The 19,662-nt window shown below is 41.3% G+C and overlaps 1 protein-coding gene across 5 annotated transcripts in view; it reads left to right on the top strand.

Annotated features, from left to right (window-relative positions):
- Positions 1-19,662, top strand: part of Arhgef9 (Cdc42 guanine nucleotide exchange factor 9) — a 303,108-nt gene that overhangs the window by 136,783 nt on the left and 146,663 nt on the right. Inside the window, exon 1 of one of the 5 annotated variants that reach the window (XM_075958731.1) lies at positions 4,936-5,554. The exons of 2 other annotated variants lie outside the window; for them this stretch is intronic. In XM_075958731.1, the coding sequence (XP_075814846.1) occupies positions 5,525-5,554 (30 nt within the window). In that variant the 5' untranslated portion in view covers positions 4,936-5,524. Of the gene's footprint in view, positions 1-4,935; positions 5,555-19,662 lie in introns of those variants that run through there. 2 more of the 5 variants (XM_075958743.1, XM_075958745.1) reach the window with 2 other exon arrangements.

Below are 19,662 nucleotides of genomic sequence, written 5' to 3' on the forward strand. Positions count from 1 at the left end.
AGCAGTATCTAGTTAGCCATCTTGTCAGCCCTAAGTCCAAATTCTCTTTCCATGCCCTTCAATGGTTTACATGGCCTAGATTCTGTCAAATTTGTCTCTTAGAACTTTCCTTTTATCTCTTAGCTTCCAGCCTTTTGTGCTTCTACTACCTGAGACTTCACAAGACAGTCTAGTTGTTTAAACGTGTGTATATATATATTTATTTTCTATGCGTAGAATACTTTCCCCTTGCCTTTTATATGGCTGACTTGATTTGGGCCTTTAGACATTATTTAAAATGTCATATTGCAGCTTTTGAAAAATTCTTTCTCTTTCATCATGCTTCTCCCTGTCTATAGTTGTGCTGTTATTTACCTTTTTTATTTTTCTATTGAATAGCAATGAGTACACAGACTGTGTCCATCATGTTCACTAAAACAGCATCTGTGCTTAGCACACTGTGCTTGACCGTATAAACTTGAATTTATGAATTGTAAGAATAAATAGCAATGTATATAACAATTTTGAGTGAACTTATAAACAACAGAAATCTTTCACTTATATTTCTAGAGGTTGGGATGCCAAAGATTAAGATGTGGAACATTCATTTTCTCGTGAAGTCTACTTTCTGGCTTGCTTGTCACCGCTCCTGGTGAGACAGTGAAAAAATAATTTGAGTTGTATCATAAAGACACATTCCTTTTCACAATGCCTCTAATCTTATGAACAAATCAGTTTCCAAAGGACTCCCCCTCCAGATACCATGCATGACCTTCAAGTCTAGGATTTCAACATGTGAATTTTGAGGAAATATAAATATTCAGGCCATAAAAAATCCAATTCAGCATAATATGTTACATTTGATTGTTCTATACCTTGGTATCTTTTAATAATGGGGCACCTATGTCTTTTTTGTCATCAGAAGCATCTATTAGTTGCAGTTGGTTATAACATACCTGATATAACAAAACAGGATTTGGAGACGTGGAAAATTGGTGATGCTAACTATCAACTTCAGCTTCATTTACAGTGTGATATGTTTAAATCTTTGAGAGACTCCTAGACTGATTTGAGACTAAAAAGATAAGATACTGTTGAGTGATGCTACGCCTGGGGAGACATGAATATCTGTGGTTTATTCACCCCAGATAGGGAACTGATCAAAGCATGATACCACCAAAGTCCAACTTGGTGAACTAATGAGTTTTATTGGGATTACTTACAGAAACTTGGGTGAGGGGGATTGCTTACATGATCGGACCATCTGCCATCACAAAAAGTGCATTCCCTGATGGGTGAGAGTTCACTCAAGTCAGAAACCTGGGGTACACTGCACAATTTGCAAGCACCTTAACAGGTTGGAGAGTGTTTTATCCCAGTGGCTCAGATGATCTGGGCCTCTTCTAAGCAGCTCCGCTGGTCTTTGCTTTTTCTGGGCAGCTTGGTTGGTCCCTGCTTCTTTTGGCCTGCTTGGTTCATTTGGTTTTTCTTTTCCATGCTGTTCATTCTTAGCCTCTTCTAAGCACCTCAGTTTGCAAAGAGACTTTCAGCCATGGTTAATGCTTTTATACTTTTGGGGGTATGGGGGGGGGAGGGAAGGGCCTAGTGGATCTGGTCAGTTTCAGGAACCTCCTGAAGATATTTGTGTTATGTCCCATCTTAATGAGTTTTCTTGCAGGACATGTTATTGTTTCACAAAGTATCCTGTTGCTTCATTCACCTCCTTGTAAGCATCCTAGTCTACACTAGCCTGTTGTTTCATTTGGCTTTTTCATTGTATGCCTTAAGAAGTTTCCCTCAAAGATGGATTTTCTGGAAAGTTTTAATTTTGAATGAAACCTGCTACATAACAAATTTATGTGGATTTTCTTGAAAATCTTTCTGGGAGGTAAATGCCAGAAGGGTAAATGAGAGTTCACGAATCTGTTTGCTTTTATGAATGTTAAAAGTTCACATAAAAATGTCTAAAAGAATCTGGCGAAAGCTGTAGACTATCTCCCCTTAAAGGTCCCCTGGCTTCACCAGCCTTGTACCCTCAAAATAATCCTGTTTATAGCCAATTTAAAAAATGTTTTAAATTAAAAATCAGTAATTCTTTAATAATAATTTCATGTAATATATTTTGATCATATTAATTCCCTTCTGAACTCCTCCTAGAACCACCCACCTTTGTTTTCATTCTTCAAGTCGAATCTGTGCTGCATGTATGTTCTTGGATTTGTGGCCTTCCACTGGAACATGGTCAACTTATCAGGGGATATACTCTTAAAGAAAATGGACCACCCCCTCCCCACAGCTGTCAACAGCCAATAACTCTTCAGCTACGGGTGGGGATTCAAGCCTGCCTCCCCTCATCTTGGGATTTGGTTTGATTTGCGGTTTCATGGGGCTTATGCATACTGTCACAATCTCTGTGAGTTCACATGGGCAGCTGCCCTGTTGATCCCATAGGACACTATATTCATCCACAGACTCTGGCTCTTGCACTCCTTTTTCTTTCTCTTCTATCGTGTGTCTGACCTTTTGAAGGTGAGGGTGTCATATAGTTATATAGTCTTAGATGGTAATATTCCACAGTATCTTTGTAACTTGGCCAGTTGTTGGTCTCTGTTAATCATCATATTAGGAATGCTTTAATACTATGTCCATTTCGCAAAATAACAGTAGGAGGTTTTCCTCTGGGACTAATGACATGTTTAACCACAGCTTCTTGGACTTTAATGGTGCCAATCCTCTGTAGTGGGATTGAAGTACAATCAGAAGGTTGTTGGTTACCCCCATGATGTTTGTATCATTACTGTCCTCGCGGATGAGTCTTTCCAGGTCAATCATTGTTGTTAAGTCACAGGGCTTAAAGCTGGGTAAAACTGGTGATCACTTTGCTCTTCTAGTAGCGTACATAGCACCTTCCAGCATTTATAAAAGCTAGCCAGTGAAATGAAGCATTCAGGTCAGTCACAGCTTGATAGCTCCAAGTTCTGTGACATAAGTACATGATGTCTTTAGCAGTTGAGTTTCGTAAAATCGTATTATGTAATCCTAGCTGGATTATAGCTTTATAGACTGGGCTAGTGTCAAAGTTGTGGCAATTCTGTTTCTTCTTCCCAAGCACTGGGAATACAGGTGTGTGCTTCCATATTTAGCTCCTTTTGTACTCCCAATTTTACCACTTTTTTCTCCTACTGTACTTCATGCACTATCCGGAGTCATAGGTTTGAGGTGTTTTTCCCTACTCCCAATTCCACTCAGCCACACACATGTACACACACCACACACACGCACACACACCACACCACACACACAAACAATAACAGTAAAATAAAAACTAAAATCAAGCAGTTGTACATTTTATGTGCCACTCAGTGTTGTAGAAAATACCAAGGTCAGGAACTTATTATTGCCTCTTTCAAAATATTGAAGATTAAAAATAAATATAATTCCAGTTAAATGACTAGATAGAAAAATATACATATATCCAGCTCACTCATTAGCTATGGCTACCATAACCAAAGAACCACAGATTAGTAGCTTATCAGAACTTAATTTTCTTATAATCTTGAGAGCCAGAAAATTGAGTCATTGAATATGCTGGATAAAGGCCCACCCTAATGGTTTCATTTTAACCTATTTACACCATTAAAGACCCTACATCCAAATACAATAACAGTTCGCAGTATTAAGGGTTTGGACTTCAACCTAAAATTTTGTCATCAGTAGGGACAATTTTATCTGTACAACCAGGAAATAAAAGTTATCCCTCTCAACTGACAATATTAAGTGGGAGTGAGATAGGACTCATCTCTGATGGCATTCGTGGGAAGCTTCCAACAGGTTGCACAGCCATTTGCATCTCTTAACAGAATCATGATAATCTCAATGAGCTGGCAGACAAGCTGGCTGGCAGGCAAGGCATATCTAAGACACAGCACAAATGAAGACCCATGGGTGAGAAATGATGAGACACTGTAGAATCACTGATCCCTGGACTTCCAGACTTGGGAGAAAACTGATAGGTTATTCAAACCAAGCCCCATTTAATTCAAGATTCCCAGGCAAAGGGCAACTGAGCTTCCACTTCTGTTTGTGTGCCTCCAGTGCCTGGGGTCAAAGCAAAGCTTTAGTCTTCAGCCAACTGTGACTGCTCCAAACAGTGAGTTGGATAAAATGAGCAGTTTACTAAGGAGAGGTCAAAAAGTCTATGTGTGTACCATGCTAGTGATGGCTTCATGACGATATCCTCCAGGAGCTTCTTTCTAATATCACACTTTTAAATTCTATCTTACTGCAGCTGCAACCAGTACAACCTATATTATGGGGCAAGCCAGGAACCCTGGATTCTTGTTTTTCTGTGTTACTTTGGGCAGAGATGTCTTTCAGTTTTCAGTGTACATGCATATAACAGAAGGAGTAATGGAAACTCCATTTTGTTCACCTCACAGAGTTATGGAAGATGAGACAGAATAATAATGGGTGTGATTGGAGCTGACAACCTCAACTCTCAGCAGATGTAAAAGGGCAGGCCTAGGTTTCATTGCCCAGAGTTGGCGTCATGAAAAGGTGGGCAGTTTCTGTTGATAAACGTTTTTATCATTCTCATCCAAATAAGTAAAGGGAAAATTCATCCATCATTTAGACTCCCCACTATATTCCTGAAGATACAAAGGAGACTACTGGAATGGTGTGTGTGTGTGTGTGTGTGTGTGTGTGTGTGTGTGTGTGTGTGTGTGTGTGTGTGAAAGAGAGGTGGGGGGAGAGAACACAGTGAGCTGAAAGAAGTTTGGAAAGCTGCTGCAGAGGGTAAAGTCAGAGCTTTATTTTTTATGTGACCATATACAGGTTCCTTCCCTCTTTCAAACCGCCTTTTATTTTTCTGTACAATGGAGATAATGATGCTTGCTTTTCCACGGTTATTCTGAGAAGTGAAAGTAATGCAGATAAAAGCGCAAGAGATTAGACACTAGAGAGAGGGCACCAGGACAATATACAGAAGAAGGGCTTAGGGAGAGAGGCGTGAGAAGTCACTGGCATGGTTTCAGTGGGCCAGGATCTTAATATTCAGAGACTGTCCCAACACCTTTTGCAACTTTGGAGAAGACTTTCCGCTGAGTCAACATAATTGGGAAGCCCCACAATAAACTGCATATAAATCGAGAGCAGCAGGAGGGCAGGCAGGGGTGGCAGCTGCCTTACCCTTGGCGGAGGTTATTCCCCCTATATTTTCGCCTGCATCCAACCCCTCAGTTTGCAAGCCTTGGAGGAAGACAAAGGCGGCTCACTGGGACCCCCTCCCCCAGTTGCGTGTTTCCTTCCTGTCAAGCCCCCTGGGAAGCCGCAGGGTGGAGAAGCACAGCCCGCACGCCGGCAAGAAACAACCTAACTGAAGGCTAGGTCAGGCTGAGGGGATTCGGCTGTAGAGCCGTGGAGGAGGGGAGGCGGAGGGGGCGCTGGGGCTCTCGCTTCCTCCAGCCCAGCCCTACCTCCCAGTGAGCCCGCGACAACCCGCGCCAGCCGCCCGGCCTCACAGAAGCTGGACTTTGTGGACACCATGCAGTGGATTAGAGGCGGATCGGGAATGGTGAGTGCACGTAGCTCTAGTTTTCCCTGCATGAGCCCTAATCCTCCAATCCAACCGCAAACCCCTCAAATTAACCTCCACACCAGGAGCCCCCATACCTCTGCCCACCGCCCTCGCCACTGTCCTTCAGACACCAATGAGCTTCCTGTAGCCATTTTAGGAGTCTCTGCTTGCCTGACAGACCTGTAAAGACCCCTCCCATCCCCCCTCCCCCAGACATTTCTGCCGCCCTCCCAGGCTGGGGTAGGCTCAAACTGGGGGATTGATGAAGTGGCCAAGAGCATCCCAGGTAACACCTGGAATGCCAAAGAGGCAAGGGTCTTACAGTAAAACTCTCAGGATGAAAGCAGGCTGGCAAGGGGTTGAGGGGAGCAGCCACAGAACCAAGAATTGTAGAGAGCTTTATAGGATAGCTGCATGACCTCCTTAACTAGGTTGTGTGTACCTGTCACCCCTAGCCAGCTCTAGGGCCCAGAACCACCCAGGTGGAAGCTATCTGGGAAAGACCTGCAAAGCATCCTTGCCTGGGATGGTCTCACCCAGTCCACATTTAGGGCTTTGTCAAGGAGAGATGCTACAGAAACCCTCATCCTCTAAATGGGAATTCAACAAGGAGACCCCCCACCGATGGAAGGAGTGTGTGCTTTTGTTTGTATGTGTGGGTGTGTGTTTAGTATCATCTTCAGCTCATTTTATGCCATGGTGATCCCTTTTATACCTGGAGACCTTGAAATGACTTCCCTTTGCAGAGAGGAAGTGGTGCCCGAATCTTGAGGCTTCTCTGAATCAGCCAGGGCCAGTCCAAGTCTGGTTAGGGGCACTGGGGACTGGAAGGCCACAATGACTTTGTATTCAGTACTGACAGGGGGTATTGGAGGGCAGTTGGGTTGGGTCAGCAGGCGCTGGTGCCGGTGTCAGCACATACTTCTGCACTGCCACCCACAATCTGCAGCAAAAGCAAGAGAGCCCGAAGCAATTGGGCACACACACACAAAAATTGATCTTGAACTCCTTTTTTTGTTTCTACTCTTAAAGGAAGGAGAGAATCTGCTGTGGGCTAGGAATGTATGCAAGGGAACTCCCCTTCTCTCTTCCTTGGGGTTTTCTCAGGCTCTCCTCTTTCAGTAGTTCTTAAAGGCAGCTAGTTTCTGTCATTAAATACAAGGGCTTACCTAGTTCCTTTCCCCAGAACTCTCTCCTTCCCTGGGGACTCACAAGGCTAAATCAAATGTTTGTAGAACCAGTAAAAGTGAGAGCAGGTAAAGATATTAGAGTCCTTGGAGTCTAGCCAGCACACCAAAGGACACAGAGAATGGAACAGATTTGCTCAAGGCCACAAACTCTTTGGAGGTAAATTGGAGTCTCCTGACTCTCCTTCACTGTCCTTCCTTAGCATTCGGCCAATTACTGTTTCAGATGGCGCTGAGGAAGGTAGAAAAGAATGAATCAGGGAAAGACTCTCCAGTAGGAGCAAATGCTGTAACAGTTGCCTGAAAAATTCCATGCAAGTTCTGTCCTTTGTGGCAGCTGGGGCTGGGCGAGAGTTCCCTCCTCTTCCAAAAGGATTGGCATGTCAGGACTCACAACCATGTGCTGGAGACAGATTAAATTGATGGAGAATTTGAACTTTTCCCAATTTTAAAAGAAGCCAATGACATATTCGCATATCACTATGGGATTAAAGGTTGCTTGGTGAGGAAAAAAACTCAGTAAGATTTTAGGGGACCAAAGTGATGGCTATTCTATGATAAAAGCATTTACCAGCTGAACATGGTGGTGCACGCCTTTAATCCCAGTACTTGGGAGGCAGAAGCAGGCGGATCTCTGTAAGTTTGAGGCCAGCCTGATCTACAAAGCAAGTTCCAGTACAGCCAGACTGCTACAGAGAGAAACCCTGTCTCGAAAAACCACCACCAAGTGGTGGCATTTACCTAGCCACTTGATAGAGGGTGATATACTATTATTTTAGCCAGGGAGGCAGAAAACGTTTAGTCTTTACCATGGTGTTTGCTGTTGGGAATATTTCTCTCTCTCAAATAAGATTATTAATGACCACCAACACTCCTTCCTGTAAATGTTGGATAAAAGTTAACTAGTAGCTGGGCATTGGTGCCATATGCCTTTAATCCCAGAACTCAGGAGGCAGAGGCAGGCGGATCTCTGTGAGTTTGAGGCCAGCCTGGTCTACAAGAGCTAGTTCCAGGACAGGCTCCAAAACCACAGAGAAACCCTGTCTTGAAAAACCAAAAAAAAAAAAAGTTAACTAGTAAACCAACTAACTATTCCTGGGCACAGGACTTGCTCTGGATTGGTATTGATATGCCCAGTGATGCTCTACTGGAAAAAAATGGATTTTCTCTTTCCCAGCAGGTGTCAACTTAAGCTTCTTGGTTAGGGGTAGAAGTCTATTTCCAAATTTCCTTCTCAGTGCTGGAATTTTGTTTGGTTTGAATCTGTGCAGGTTTTATTTTTCTGTTTGTTTTATTTTCTTTTTTGTGGTTTTTGTTGAGGAGGGAGAGAAAACATAAATTTGGGTGGGTAGGGAGTTGGGAAGTGTCTGAGAGGAGTTGGGGGAGGGGAAGGATATGATCAAAATATATTGTATGAAAACCTTTTTAAATAAAAAAAAGTAAACTAGTAAAGATTGTGAGAGAAAAATGGGGAGTAATATGTAGTCACCATTTTGTAATATGGCCCTTTTATTTACACTACACATTGAATTTTTCCCCACATTTGAGAGCTGTAAATTAACTCACGTGTTACCATGTAACTCATAAGATATTGTTGAAGAGTTTACGGAAATTGCTGTCTTTTAGTGGATGCAGGATGTTTAACTGTGAGTTCATGTTGGATGATAAATTGTTCAGTACGCCGATTTATAGCTTCCTCCGGAAATGATAGTTGTCACTGAAATACAGATTATGTCTAGAATGAAAATAACATTCTGTGTAGAGTCACAAGTCTACGATTAAGGGCCTGATTTTTATGCCTTTCTTATTGTTCTTATCCATGAATAGAAGTACCTTTATTTTCAAGGTGTTATTGTAGACACTGATTTACTTAAAAAATGTTAGGCTATCTGCTATGAATTTGCATAGATGTGTTACAGAAAAGAGCAATGAACGAAAATATATTACAAATTATGCTTAGGAAGTTTACAGTCTAGTAAGTTGATGGGGGATAACAAACCAGTCACACAAAATAGTATATAATATGACAAGATGTGTTGAGCACTCAGGAAAACAGAACAGAGATGAGAATGGGATGATATATTAGATCAGTTAAACCCTTTATGGTTAAGGAACAATTAAATAAAAATATGAAAGAACTTAAGGTCCATATGCATATTTAGAAGAGCATGCTAGATATAAGGACCAACCAGAAGAAAATATAACTGGCTTATTTAAGAAACAAAATACAGCAGGTAAGGAATTAGTAAGTGGAAAAAAATGTTGGATGAAATCAGAAAGAAAAGAAAAATAGATCAATAAATGATATGGGGATTTTTTTTATGACTGAGATGAGACACTGAAAGCTTTTGAGTTGATGAGGGTCCTGATCTGACTTATATTTTATCTGAAGACTAGATGATAGTGGGGTAAGGACAAGAATTGTGAAGATGCTATTTCAGTAGTTCAGATTAGAGATAATGATGGTTTGGCTCATGAGGATAATGGTAGGATGATGTATATGATGAAAGGAGTGTTGCCAGTATAATTTGTAAGTGGTTTGTCTTTTTACTTTTTATTACCTATTGAGGCACTCAGATGGATGAGACTTGAGTTAGAAAGAACAAAGAATAACTATATACATACACGTGTATTTCATATAAAAATCAATGATCTGAATGATTTGGGTTGGACTCCTAACCACTAGTGTAGGTAATAGAGATTTGATTTTAGTTAGCATTTCAGTCAGTTAGCTTTGATTTCTAATCTTCCAAGAAAATTAAGTATAATATTAATGATCTGGAAATTTGGTATGGTATCTAGAATGAATCAAAAAATTTTTGAGACAGGGTTTCACTGTATGGTTCTGGATGTCCTGGAACTCACTCTGTAGACCAAACTTACCTTGAACTCACAGAGATCTACCAGCCTTTGTCTCCTTAATGTTGGGATTAAAGGTCTACACCTCTACCACCCAGATAAATCAATTTTTAATATTTTCTTCTTTATGACAAAATTATATTCAGTAATAATCATGCAATGTTCAGTGCTATTCTTCATTTTCATAATTTGTTCTTTAATTTTAAAACAATTAATGGAAATGAACAATGCACTTCTATTTTAAAGAAATATGAATTCAGAGTTATCACCTGTGTGCCATGGAACAAAGATATTATACCCTATACCTAGCTTTGTCTTGTTCTTTAAGATTTAAAAACACAAACGAATTTCCCGAGTTGATCATATAGAGTAACAGAAATGTCATGTTCTGTTTCTTTGTCTTCATAATCACTGTGGTCTCACTGTTTATTTCAAACCCACATTTAAAATCCAAAACAGAGAGTACAAGAGGAATTGTGGATTTTATAAACGCATCTAGAAATACCTTTAATGATTCTGAACCTTAATAAAATGAAAGAAGCAAATGAGCATACGTAGTTAATTCTGTTTGTGTGTGGGAGTGTCCTAGTTTGCTTCTCTGTTGCTCTCATAAAGCACTGGCCAAAAGCAACCTGGGTAAGTAAAAGGTTGATGTGGCTTACAGGTTATAGTTCATTATTGTGGGAAGCCAAAGCGGAAACTCATGGCGAGAACCTGGAGGTGGAGAACTGAAGGAACTCTGCAGAATAATTTACTCCCCATGGCACACTCAACTTGCTTTTTTTAACACAACGCTGAACCACCAACCTAGGAGTGGCACCACCTACAGTGAGCTGGGCCCTCCCATACCAGTGATTAATCAAGAAAATTCCCCACAGGCATGCCTATAGGCAATGTGATGGAGGCAGTTTGTCAGTTGAGGGTACATTTTTCCAGGTGGTTTAACAGAAACTGACCACCATGGAGGGAACAATGACTTTCCCGTAAAGTAGCATGTTAGAAAAGCATAAGTACTCAGCAGTCCTCATTGTCCGCTATGTTCAGCAAGTCTGGTTTTATCCCAGGCTTTTCCAGACCCGGGCCAGCTGGCCTTGGTGAGTTCCCAACAGAACATCCCCATTGTCTCAGTGTGTGGGTGCACCCCTCGCGGTCCTGAGTTCCTTGCTCGTGCTCCATCTCCTTCTGCTCCTGATTTGAACCTTGAGATTTCTGTCCAGTGCTCCAATGTGGGTCTCTGTCTCTGTCTCCTTTCATCGCCTGCTGAAGGTTAATATTCAGGAGGATGCCTATATGTTTTTCTTTGGGTTCTCCTTATTTAGCTTCTCTAGGATCACTAATTATAGGCTCAATGTCCTTTATTAATGGCTAGAAACCAAATAAATCAAGAACAATGGCAATGGGTTTTTGATGCTACTGCATGTACTGGCTTTGTGGGAGCCTAGGCAGTTTGGATGATCACCTTACTAGACCTGGATGGAGGTGGGTGGTCCTTGGACTTCCCACAGGGCAGGGAACCCTGATTGCTCTTTGGGCTGACAAGGGAGGGGGACTTGATTGGGGGAGGGGAAGGGAAATGGGAGGCGGGGGCGGGGAAGAGACAGAAATCTTTAATAAATAAATAAATAAATAAAAATAAAAAAAGAAAAGGATGAGTAATTAAAGATGGTAGTTTGAAATACATACATACACACACATGTATATACTATACATATGTGTGTCAAAACAACCATTGTTTTAATATTTTGACCAGCTACACACCTTTTAAAGGGAAGATTGTTTTGTATTGCAGTTGCTTATGTTGCTGGTGCATAGTGGTAACAAAATATACTTTAACTTTAAATCTTTAAAAAATTCTCTGTAGATACTGTATACTGATACTGTCCATTCCAAGGGTTCTGCACTTCCCATTGCCCAATGCTCATTTTGCTTCTGCTTTAAAGAAAACGACAGAGTTATTTCTTATAGATGAATTCCTTGTCGAATCCTTGTGACACTGCAAGTCATAGCATTTGGGTTTGTAGTATGCTTTGTATAGACAAAATGAAATGACCAGCTTACTGTAAGTTTAACAGTATTCGATCCTGCTATCAGCTACAGAGATGCATCTTCATTGGCTTCAAACACAGAGAGTTTTATTTTTCCACACAAGAAGTGAGGAGATAAGCATCCGTGGGCTAGTAGAGCAGATTCAGGGAGTCTTTTAAGATTCCTCTGTTCCAGCATTCATAGCATGCTACTCTTCCTGGTCCAGGAAGTGCTGAAGCTCCAGAAACTTACTAATACCCACACTTTAGAAGAACAGAAGAGGAGGAAAAGAATGAAGGTATCTTCTCCCAAGTCCTATTTGATACTTTTCCTTGCACGTCATTGAAAACCTGCACTATGACTGCTCTGATCTGCAGTGGAGACTAAATGACGCTATAATTTACATTGCTTGGCAAAGTTTACACCAAAAACTTGTGACTGGGATTTCTGACACGAAGAAGAGAAAGAATTGGATGTTAGGTGATACCTGCAGTCACTGTCACGATGACTTTACCTGTATGTCTGCCAGTAGAGATGTACGGAATTACAGGCTGCATAGGATTAGATTGTGAGACAAAACCTGTTGCTAATGATAGCAGAGAAGCTGTCATGATATATCTTGTTCTACTTTGCTTCCAGCGACAAGAGTATTCTTGTGAAACCAAGTGGAGGGTGGCGTTCTTCACTGAGATGAGCAATGCAAACTGGAGGAGTGAGCAGCCCTTGGGGAAGGGCTAGAGAAGGCAGACGGCCAACATAGTCTGAGGCTGAGCCCAGGTGTTGAGTCTGATATCTGGACAATCTTGAGTTGTAACTATCTAGTAGGAAGTTGGTGATCTGTATATTGAACTTGGGATTGAGAAGCACTCTTGACAGTTGAGTCGTATCTATCTGACAGTAGACACAATGAACTAAGAGTCTTAAAATGACATACAGCCGAGAAAGTGAGAGGTGGAAACAGAACTTGAATCTTCTTTTTAGGTATCCGAACCTAGATCAGACCCACAGATCAGGGTGGAAATGATGAGCCTAAAGTGGAGGGTGGGGTATAAAATTATTTACCAGACTAGAATCGTTATAAAGGTTTTAAAGCATAATACATACTGCGGCCAGAGCATGTAGGCAAATTCTGAGGGGGTGTGGATGAATATGAATGAAAATCGCTGAATGGAGGCCTTTGTAGCAGTTGGGAGAAATGATTTAGTCTTGCCTCCTGGGCCATTTGTGTGGGATCTATCTAAAAAGAGTTCAAGGGGCACTCGTTATTTTGTGGCAGTAATATTTATAACACCACTTGCCCTTCTTGAGATTAGCCATTTGAGGTGCCTTTCCCTCAAGGAACCATTATAAGTTAGGCTCTAATTGTTTGCATAAAACATCACAAATCACTGGGTTATGCTTCAAGTAGTTTGGATCTGTCTACTAAAGAGTGGTGAATTTTTCTTCTTATTTTTGACCTTTTTTTCATATTTTGACCATTTTTTCCTCTCCTCTAACCTTGACATATCAGCAAAGGCAAATAATGGACAAGGGAGTGAATATTTCTTCCCTTCTGGAAATGATTCCGAACTGTGAAGCAGTGAATTCGTATCTGGGGACCTGTTTGGCATTGCTGATCTGTCATACAGTCGTAAGACTATAAAGCATAAGAGATTTGAGAATTCTGGGGAGGGGAGGAGCTAGTAGTTGTAGGAGTTCAAGGGCAGAAGTGTGACATTGCTTGGAGAGTAAATCAGTCCTCGTTGGTGGGAGGCAGGTGTTGGTAACATTGGACTTTCCTGAGAGCTTTGTGGCTTTTGACCAGGAACGCACCAGTCCCAGAGCTAAGTTAAAAACAAGAAGTGTGCTAGAGGAGTCAAGAGTCCAAGTCCTTCCTGTGAGATCTGGGAGGAAATTTTCAGGCCAGGAGATGTGTAAATATAAGGGAGGAGGGTCAGGAGAGAGAACATCAGGAGAGTCATGGCTATTTGGATAAAAGAATGATATCCAGGTGAGATTTTCAGTGCCTTGGACTCAGGAAAGGCAAAGGAATGGTTTGGAGGGGGGTTAAGGGTTGGTTTTAAGATAGAGATTATGAGTGAAATGCTAGTGAAAAGGCCCCAATATAGTATAATTCAAGGCACATGATGACCTACGCCCAGGAATAGTTGAACAAGTCTCCCTGTAGAAACTGGTCTAACACGAACTCTCTAAACTGAGTAGGATTCTGTAAGATGGCAAAGGAAGGAGAAGAGAAGGTTATAAAAGTATATTGCAGAACTCAGAAAAGTGACTTAGTGAGTCTTGGCTCCTTACTGGGGTCTGGGGATGTCATGGAAGAGTCTTAGGTTTCTCTAGAAGAGTGGACAGATCTCCAAGAACCAAGAGCCTCCCAAGAATAGCTTTTTTGAGCTTCTTGTGGGTGAAGCGGTCTTAATTATGCCCCCCCCCAAAATGCATAGTGATAGGCCTTGCAGTTTTAGTGTAGTTGGAGACATTAGAAGGTGATGTGGGAGTGTAATATATCAATCTGTTGATTTCATTGGCTAAGCAATAAAGAAACTGCTAGGCCCATTGGATAGGCCCACCCTTAGGTGGGTGGAGTAAACAGAACAGAATGCCCAGAGGAAGAGGAAGTGAGGTCAGACTCCGCAGCTCTCCTCTCCAGGGCAGACACCTCAGAGAGAGACGCCATGCTACCTGCTCCAGGGAAGACGCACGCTATGAAGCTCCGACCCAGGATGGACTTAGGCTAGAATCTTCCCGGTAAGCGCACCTAGGGGCGCTACACAGATGATTAGAAATGGGCCAGAGCAGTGTTTAAAAGAATACAGTGTCCGTGTAATTATTTGGGGCATAAGCTAGCCGAGCCAGGCGGCTGGGGATTTGGGGACGCAGCCCCGCTGCCGCTCCTTATTACTACAAGAAGGATTTGATAGAATCCATTTCTGATAGCATTGAGTAGCTTTTTGTTTTGTGGGAGGAGGGCTTAAGAGAGACCCAGTCTCTAGGGTTAATGTGAAAAGCCATTTCTGGAAGATGGATTCAGTCTTGCACTGTGCTTGTTCTGGTACTCAGCGACAGCCTTGATTGTTTGCTTCAGTGATAATATGCTGAAATAGATGCTGAATATCTGAATCTATTCCAGAGTCTGTCTGAAGGGAGGGATGACTACAAAGGACTTTGAAGGAGCTGAGGTGAGTTGTAGAATTGGTAGTCATGTGAAATCACAAATGTGCACTTGGGAGAAGAGTAGGCCAGACTATTGAGTGTTGAACACAGCTTAGAGAGAGATCTCTTAAGGGTTAAATGAGCCCTTTCTACATTTCCAGAAGATTGGTGGAGCCAAGCTACATAATGCTCAATTTTACAAGCTTCAGTCACTTCCTGAGGGGTTTTGGAAATGAAAGGCAGACCATTGTTAGATTATAGGGGCTGAGGAACTAAGAGGGAAATAGGCCCCCTCTGTTTTAGTGAGGAGTCCTCTGTCTGGTGATGATATCTACTGAAACTAGTAGGTACTTTAGTCCTTTGCCTGGGTGTATGTGAAGGATATCACATAAACAACTGGGACCTGCTGGGCCACAGGTTTGTTAATATTCACAGTGCTACTTTCTTTTACTCATGTACATTACAGAGAAAGGGGTGTAGTAAGGTCAGGGCGAACTAGTACCAGGGAGTCCATAAGTGCATACTTTAGGATAGCTAAGGCCCATGCCATTACAAGAACCCAGTCTTTTTACTCTTCCTCTGATCCGTTTTAGGCCTCATCAAGAGGTTTAACTTCATGGTAAAACTGGGGAACCGAGTTCTACAAAACTCTGCCCTGCTCAGGAAGGTCCTTAGTTGTGTGGCAGCAGGAGTCCCCACAGTTAGAATAATATCACTATGGTATCTGTAAAGGCTCCTTGGACCTGAGGCTAATAAAGTTCCAGGAACTGGATTGTTTTTTTCTTTTTAATAATGTTTTTATTTATCCTTTGATAATTTAATACCCTGTTTTTTGGTTGAGACTTAGGAGGCTTTGAAAAAAGAAAATGTTTCCATACAAGGCTAACTTTTAAAGAGCTAAGATTGGATTTAGATTGTAAGTGGGTTAGTTTCTGTTGTTGATTAATAGATCATGTACATCCTGAGGAAAGTTACTCTAAGTGGGAAATTTAGGGGAAGATAAGTCTTTGGCTAGAGAGGGCCTGTTCAGAGGGGTGGGGGTTATTGTTAAAGCTCCGAGGTAAGACGGTCTTGAGAGGAAGAATTCTGCCACTGGCAAGTAAATAGGAAGTCAGAGTATGGATGGATAGGAATAGAAAAGAAAACATCCTTTTACTCTAACACTGAAAATCAGGAAGTGCTGTAGGGTATCTGTTCCAAGAAGGTATAAACATCAGAAACTGTGACCCCTGGGTCGTGGACCATTCTGTAGAATCTGACTGACTTTTTTTTTAACTGCCAAGACAGGGGTGGCATGGGAAGTTACAGGGTCTCAATTGCCTAGTAAGTAGCAACTTATCAATAAGAGACTGTAAACTTTTGTGTGTGCACGTGCCCGTGCAAGCACGCCCCAGGTATTAATTAATTAAAGTATATTGGAGCCTTAGAGAAAAATTGTTAAGAGCTTGTGATAGTTAATTTCGATTGTCAACATGAGATCTAAAGTCACCTGGAAATGGTGCCTCTCTTGGTCAGGCCTGTGGGGAAGTATCTTGATTAAGGAAATTGAGAAAGGAAGACCTGCCCACTGTGAGTGGTACTATTCCCTGGGCTAGGATCTTTAGTGAGCACTAAAAGTGGAGGTATCCCATACTTTTAGGTGGAATTTGTTGAGTGATGTAAGTATCTATAGTAGAGTCTTTGGGGAAGACTTTGGGGACATGATCAGACAGGAAATTGTCATGCCACATAAGCAGGAAACCCATCATTTCTGAAAATAGGCTTTCCAGTTAATCAGGGCCTAAATAGAAAGGGTTGTAAGTTGGACAAGACCATACCCACCTATCCACTGCCTGGAGACAGAGGCAGACTGAGCACTGTCTATCCTAACCAAGCCATATGCCTCATATATCATGTCCCTCAGGTCACATATTAAACAGGCTTGTTGTTTTACAGAAGTCTCCATCTGACCGTTCACACAAGAATATATTAGAACATTGTAGGTGCATGTCCCTATATAAAGCTACAGGACACATTGGGTCATTGAACCTTATTTGGTAATATAAAGGAACCTTTAACTACTTCTGTGTGGTACAACACCTTGACCTTCTGACCACCTCAAAAGTGACCTGAAAAGAAGATACCTTGTGTTTTCATGTTGCTGGCATTAATGACATTTGCCTGAAGCACAACTTGATGCTATGACTCTCTCTTTTTTCCTCTTCCTTCCTCTCTAAAACCTAACAGTGATTTGTTGATAAAAGCACCGTAAGAGCCTTTAGAGTCTCAAGGATGTTTCATTGGGCCTGAAACATAGATAGAGGATAGCTCTACCTACAAAGAAGATAGTGCCGCTAGATAGGACCAGAAAGGGATGAGTGCAAAGATATGTATCTGTTATACAGTTTAAAAGGCATGTAAACTGAGGTGTTGGGACTCACCATCAATACATATGAGGAAGCCTGGGGACTTGAAGGTTGAACCCCAGCGGAGGTGAATTGGCCTGAAAAATTAGTGCTGGTAGCTAAAAACATAATTTGGTTCCTTGCCACATCAGATTACATGAAGTTTGTTCACCAAGATGGAGACTATGGGACCTTGTATTGTCTCAGGGCCTCATAAATCCTGAAAGAGAAAGGGGCTTCATTGAGCTCCCCACAGTCCAGGAGCAGAGTTATGGCCATTTGTCCTTTTCTTAGGTTTGACTAGAGCCTGAGGTTCTCGGATGGAGGCTGGACTTCCCTCATTAAGGAGTAAGAATTAGTCTCCCTCCAGAGTCCTGGGGAATGCTTATGGCCTGTTATAGAGTAGAAAAATTTTGCTTTTTATTTTTGGCCCTTTTATTTCTGACCATTTTGTCTCCACACCAAGCAATTTTGTCATCTGATTTCAGAACTTCCAGGGCAACACTGTAGACTTTGCCTTCTATAATGCTCATGTTGCTTCTAAGCCGCCTCAGGTATAGGGTTCAACTTAGGTTCACTTTTGCCCAAATCTTTAGACTAGGGACGAGAACTCTGTAGTCTGCCAGGCTGAGTTAGCTCACAAGTTAAAAATGGGTTTCATAGTATTTAAATAGTTAGGGCGAAATCAAAACAGGTATCTTTGGTGGCATAAGTATATGGAATTATGAAACCCAAATTTCAGGGCTTATAACATACTTTGAACCATAGATGCCATCATTTATTTTCTACGGCTAATTAAGCAAAGTTGAATGGTTAGAAGTGTTCATGCTGTCTAACGTCCTTAGTAGTTGGCTAGCTACACAAAAAGTATTGCAGATTCTTGACATAAAGCTACATAGTTACTATGGACATGCCTCAGAAAGACAGAGAAGGGACAGACAGGAGTCTGAATCTCTCTCTTTAACTTATGCCTACTTTATGTCTTGAGTGATAGCTTAAAATTTTGAAAAGCAAAGGTTTTGTCTATCTGGCATTCTCCCAAGCTGTAACGTGCTTAAGTATCACTCATTTGATAGATTGTGAGTGCAAGTTTGGAGAGGAAGGGTGCTTTAGCCAGGGCCACAAAGATATTCAATATCTAAATAAAATGAATCCACAGAAATAAGTTCCCAATTGACAGTACATTCTCGGTAAGATAAATTTAGTAGGGCCCAAAGAAGAGAAGCTTGCCAGTTGTGTACTTGTTATATGGAAAGCTATCTCAACCAATCTTCACATTAGTTCTTACAAAGTCATTATGTCTCTCTCTATTTGTTGATTTGTTAGTTTGTAACCTAATGCACAGTTGCTGACTGGATATATTCTCTCTAGTCCAGCATTCTTCTGGACTAGAGAAATGCATTGGGGAAGGAAACTGAAACGTGTATCTTTGTCTTCTGAGAGTTTATAATCTAGTCCAGTTGGGAAACAAGGATAGATAATTTAAACATCTTGCTCAGTGTTAATGAAATGACAGTATCAGATATCAAATTCTCATCTGTCTGATGGCAAACATTTTTATATTATATACAAGCTACCCACCCATGACCATTGTACTCCTTTTTCTATTATCTGTGCTCTCTAAATACAGCTCACTTATACACATGCCATTCTTCTACCCATCCCTCTACTTATATATCTATCCTGTAATTTATTGATCAATTGTAAATTTCTGGGTGCTGAGAGTATAGCATACATAGTCTTCTAGCTTTTGTCTTCAACGTTGGTGCCAGTGACATGTGTAATGGTTAAAGGGATAAATCCAAGACCCAGATTACCTACAATCAACTGTTTCCTCTGGTCCTTTATTGCTTGCATGTCTTGTGTATCTCAATCTACTCCTTGGTGTCTTTATCTTCACATTTGGGAGTATAGCTGTAATACATGCATATTTTACAACATAGTTGTAAAGAAAATATAAGTATACACATAAAGTACCTTGAACAGTGCCTGACACAGATAAAAAAATCCACATAAATATTTTACGTTTCCTTGAGAGTCAAAATCCATCTCACTTGGCTCAGAAAATCAGCCTCATATGCAAAGAACCACTCACTAATCATATTATATTCCTCAGGGTTCTTTCAAGCCATACATAAAAGGCAGTTCTCTATATATAGTAATGCATAAAAATCTCCAAGGCATATACTTAATTGAAAGGGGGAAAAGTTGAAAATTGACATGTCAACACTTAGTAATAACTCAATATGTTTTCTTTTCTATGTCATTGGTGGATGAAAAAATAACTTTATTTTGGATAAGTTAATACATGTGCAGGGTACAGAATTCGAGAAATAAAGCAGTTGTGTGTGGTGGTCCATGTCTATAATCTCAGTGCTCAGGAGACTTAGGGGAACTACTACAAGTTCTTGTCAAACCTGACTACATAGAGAGTTCTAAGCCAGCTTGAGGTATGGAATGAGACATTTTTATGATGAATAGTGTGTCTCCTTTCTTTGCT

Source organism: Microtus pennsylvanicus, chromosome X (genome assembly GCF_037038515.1).
Source record: "Microtus pennsylvanicus isolate mMicPen1 chromosome X, mMicPen1.hap1, whole genome shotgun sequence".
Lineage (NCBI taxonomy): Eukaryota > Metazoa > Chordata > Mammalia > Rodentia > Cricetidae > Microtus > Microtus pennsylvanicus.